Here is a 4,816-nt window from a genome sequence, read left to right as displayed (position 1 = left end):
TTTTTTTTTTTTTTTTTTGCAAAATACTTACCAATTCTGATGACTTTGGAAAGACAATCCAAGTAAGAATAAGGGCAGAAAGTTGTTTTTATTGTTTCCATCATATATTATTGCGACTAGAGTCGAAGCCAGTTGATTGTTATGAGTGTGATTAACCACTGGATGTCAGGAGTCCTCCAGCTATCTGTAAGGCAGTGTATTTGTTAGGGAAAAAAAAACCGTATTTTGTTTTTTAGATTTTTTTTTTTCTGCTTATTTTGGTAATGTTGCATCAATAACTTTTGAGAACATTGTTTTTAATTTTAAAAGATAAATTGTATCATCAAACATAATTGAGATGTGATCATGTTTATTATTGCATTGAATGACAGTTAATATTTATAGAATGGTTACAATGTACTGAGCACTTTTCTAATACTTTACATGACTTGTTTAATCTTCAGACAACCCTATGAGATAAGTACTGTTGTTATTCTTATTTCACAGATGGGAATACCAAACTCACAGACATCAAGTGATTTGCCCAAGGTTACACAAATATTAGGGGGCAGAGCTAGGAGTTTAATCCAAGCTGACCAGGTCCAGAGCGCACATCTAATCCTCAATGCTATGCTGCTCCTTCACTCATTCATATTGCTGCTATAAAATATCAATTTTGCAATTATAATATAGATAAAGTAAGAATTGAAAATATCAGATATTTAATTAATGTTAGTATATTTTTTGAGAATATACAAGGTTTAAGTATCAGACACTGGAAACAAAACTCAGATTGGATTATTCATGATATGTGGAATCATCTGCATCTATGTTTCATGGATAATTATTTATCAGACAGATTGGTAGGAGAAAGAAAGTAAAGAAATCTATCTCTATAATACTTAGCTCTAAAAAATAGAGAAGAGATGTGAGCATTTGATTTCTTAAGTCCATTTATTAATTCCACAAATTCTAGTTGAACACCTACCATGAGCCAGACTCTTCCTGGCACAGAGACAGACTAAATGTCTGCCCTCATGGAACTTACATTCTAGAGGAGTAGACTAGAATGTTCAATTACAATTTGAATTTCACTTAAAATCACCAGGTGCTAAAGTGTGCATACGTGTTTTTCAGAATACACTACTCATGTTATTCTGAAACAGTTATGTCTTAGGGGTCAAGCTACTATTTAAATTTTTTTTTTTTTTTTTTTTGCTTATTTTCCTTTTAGAGAATCCTTGTTCCTTGAAGCATTTGTGTCGGTTAAAAATTCGAAGACTTATGGGTCTCCAGAAACTCTGCCAGCCAGCCTCAATGGAGAAGCTTCCTCTACCACCAGCTATTCAAAGATACATATTATTTAAAGAGTATGATCTCTATGGACAAGAGCTAAAATTGCCATAATTTAATATTTTAAAATGTGATTTAAAAAAATATTTTGAAATGTGATTCCCTCAGATAATTTCTTGTAACTGTTTTACATCCCTAATTGTAAAGTGTATTTAAATGCATTGACAGTTTTATAGTTGTATCATGTGTTCTTATGGGAACACCATGATTTATGTCCTTAAAGACATTAGCATTTTTTAAAGATAGTATTTTGAACTTAGATTTGTATCTTTGTTTGCTACAAGTCATCAAACTCTCCCTATCAAGTGGCTCCTACAATATCCACATCAAGTCTCTATGTTTAAAAAACAGATAACTACTTTCTCAAACCCACATCTGCCAGTTGCTGACCGAATTCTCCTGTCTCTCAAGGTCTTGCTGTGTAAAAGAGCTCCTCCTGCCTGTAAGTTCACAGACTGTGATCTGGCATCTACCCCTCCACTGCTTTTCTCAAGGTGCCTGACAATCTCTTTGTTGCTACATTCAGTGAACATTCTTCAGTCCCTCTTCCAATCGATTCCTACAGCATCCAACATTGTTGCCTGTTCCTTGCTTGAAATGATACCTCTTTCCTTGTTTCTTGCAAAACCTGTTCTCTTGGGTGTCCTCCCACCTCCCTGGACACTCTGTCTCTGGCTTCTTTCTGCCTAGCTCATCTCTAGCCAATCTTATAGCTATATATCTTAAGACCTCTTCTCTTTGTTCTTTAAGTTATATATCCTAAGCCCTCTTTGCTTTGTTCTCTGGGAAATTTTATTCACATCCATGGTCTTAATCATTTTGCTAGAGACTACAAAATTTCTACCCGAAGATCAACTCTTTCTCTCATGTTCTGCTGACCTATGTAGACAATTGACCTAGTGAACGTTTGAACACAAAGACACCTCAAATTCAACATGTCCCCAGATGAACTCAAAAAAAATAAAAACGCTCTTTCTCGAGCTCAATAGTTACCACAATGCTCAATTCAGTTTCCAAAGAAAAAAGCCTGGACGTCAGGCTTGACCATCCCATTTTCCTCACCCAATAAGACACATCACTAAATCCTATTAAGTTTGTCTCCTGAAGTCATCTTCCACTCACCACCCCCCAACCCCACCCCCATTTGGTCCTAAGTCTATTATCATCTTTTTCTCTGGATAATACAGTGCTGCTTATCTGGCTCCCCTGCCTGTCTTGCCCTGTCCCAGACACTTTCTACACACAGCATCTCAGAATCGTCTTTTACAAATATAATAGACTTTCTCTTCTCTGCTTAAGATAATTCCCATCGCTCTTCAATTCCAAAGTTTTCACTTGAACTTTCATCATCTAACTCCTGCCTTCTTCTCTAGCCTCATCTCTAGATGTCTCCCTTTCCTCCCTTCCCTTGAAAATAAAAAAAAAAGAATTTTGTTTTTTAAACAGTGATCCCCAGACTTTAAGGTGTCATACACCAACAGGTTTTGTTGTGTTGATTTTTCAAAGAGTCATTAAGAAATACCATCTACTATCACCATCATTTCATAAAAGAGGGGTCATTTTAATGCCAGAAAATAAGATGGTCATAAACTCAGTCATTCAATTGAATGACTTTTATTTTGAAAAGACCTCACACTGCTCTCATTTCCCCACTGATGAGTGAGAATTTCACTGTGGGCCATCAAATATCTGAGGACCTTTGTATGGAGAACCACTGCTGTAGAATAGACCATGCTCTATTTTAACCTCAGGGTCTTCGCATTTCCTTCTCTCATATGGAACTCTCTTTCCACTTTTTCTGCACTCTTTCACCTGATCAAATCCCACTTACCTTATAGGTCTCAGCTGAGATGTTGCTTCCTCTAGGATGGGAAGCCTAAGCACAGAACTTGTCATGCTGTATTACAGCTGCCTGTGTTCCCTGCTGTCTTCCTATTAGACTATAAGCTCTATGAGCGCAGGTTCTATGTTTGTTTTGTTTTCCAGTGCTTACTCAGGGCCAAACACATTCCCTAGAGCATGGAGTTCAATAATTATTTGTTGAAATACATTGAATAAGTGACAAAAATAATCAGTGACATCATGGTGAAATAATAGTTTTAAGTTTCTGAGTGAGTTATGTAATCTTATAATGTAATTATTTAATGTTATTTTTCTTAGATTTTAATAGTGTATTTTCTTATATTTATTTTACCTTGTTACTATATTCTTTCAATGGTAATATCTCACTGGTCTGTAAAGTTTTCAAGTTGTATTTAGCTTTAGTTACCTTCGAAAGATAAATAAGTATGAAAAAATTGCACAATTAGGGCTATAATTTTAACTTCTTGTATTCCCTAGAGGACATTTCTATATGTAAATTAAACTGTAATGTATTTATCTTTAATTGTAACATCTTGTATACAAGGTTTTATTATTCTTGTGTTGTACTCTTAGATGTGGCTAAATGTATTGTTACCTAAAATATTACTCTAATAAATAAAAAATCATATTGAGGTTATAAGTCTGCTTTATGATACTTCATATATTAAACTTTTGCTCACTAAAGCTTTAACATTTTATTTGATATATATTTGTATAGATAATATTCAAAAAATACTTAGATATAAAGATATGAATTAACTGCACATGCTATGGGTTTTTAAAAGTGGGTTTTTTGGCATTTATGAAGCAAGAGAAAATGTGTCTTATGAAAACAAGCAATTGCTATATCTAAATCAGATTTGATCTTTTGCTTACCATATTTTGGGTTTTCTAGCAGTGTATTTGTTTTTGAGATGGCTGGATGGAAAAAGGAATTAATTTCCATCTCATTAGGACTCTGTTTCTTCTAGAGTATGTCACTTTATCCGGGAAAGGGTAACAGCTGCTCCTACCCAGTCAGCATTAGAAGAAGCCAAACATTCTACAGTGGAGCCTGTCTAACCACTGTGGAATCAACATGGCAGAGTTTGGATGCCATCTTCCCCCATGTCGCCAAGATGTCTGTGACTGTTTTAGTCCCTGTGGATTTTGTTTTGTATCACACAGAGAGTCCGGGTGGAAAAAAGCCGATCTGAACTCTCATTAAGCATGTTTTATCTTTCCATAGGCCATCATTAAATAGGATCTCCATTTCTGGCTAAAGATAATTTTAAGAAGGACATTGAAACCAAGTGCCTCCTGAAAACTATGGTTTAATCACGTTTGGTAGCCACAGAACATGCTTCCTGGTAATAGGCTGTCAGTGCAGAAGATGTGAAAACAATTGTATCAATGTGCAGCAAATATTCATAGGTAACACCATCTTTAATGCACGCTTTTGAACAACCAGAAACTTTGGGTCAGACAGCATGGAAACTCTAACAAGATGGAGTATCTTATGACACAGAGAACATACGTAAGCCTTTCTCTTGTCACTGACCTTTTACCAGAAATTCCTATGCAAATTTTGGTTTCAAGTTTCATACTCTTATGTATATAGCCACCTTCCAATCAGAAATTA

General features: G+C 35.1%; 1 protein-coding gene across 4 annotated transcripts in view; it reads left to right on the top strand.

The window, feature by feature from the left end:
• The window catches only part of ASB15 (ankyrin repeat and SOCS box containing 15), a 40,473-nt gene extending 36,600 nt beyond the window's left edge, over positions 1 to 3,873 (top strand). For 2 of the 4 annotated variants that reach the window (XM_017863769.1, XM_017863770.1), the window contains one exon: positions 1,214 to 3,873. In XM_017863769.1, the coding sequence (XP_017719258.1) occupies positions 1,214 to 1,386 (173 nt within the window). In that variant the 3' untranslated portion in view covers positions 1,387 to 3,873. The remainder of the gene's footprint in view (positions 1 to 1,213) is intronic. The other 2 variants (XM_017863768.1, XM_017863767.1) reach the window with 1 other exon arrangement.
• Positions 3,874 to 4,816: the final 943 nt, after the last annotated feature.

This window comes from Rhinopithecus bieti, unplaced genomic scaffold (assembly GCF_001698545.2).
Source record: "Rhinopithecus bieti isolate Rb0 unplaced genomic scaffold, ASM169854v2 scaffold_70890, whole genome shotgun sequence".
Lineage (NCBI taxonomy): Eukaryota > Metazoa > Chordata > Mammalia > Primates > Cercopithecidae > Rhinopithecus > Rhinopithecus bieti.
The sequence above is the reverse complement of the archived record's forward strand: the minus strand, read 5'-3'. Positions and strand labels throughout refer to the sequence as shown.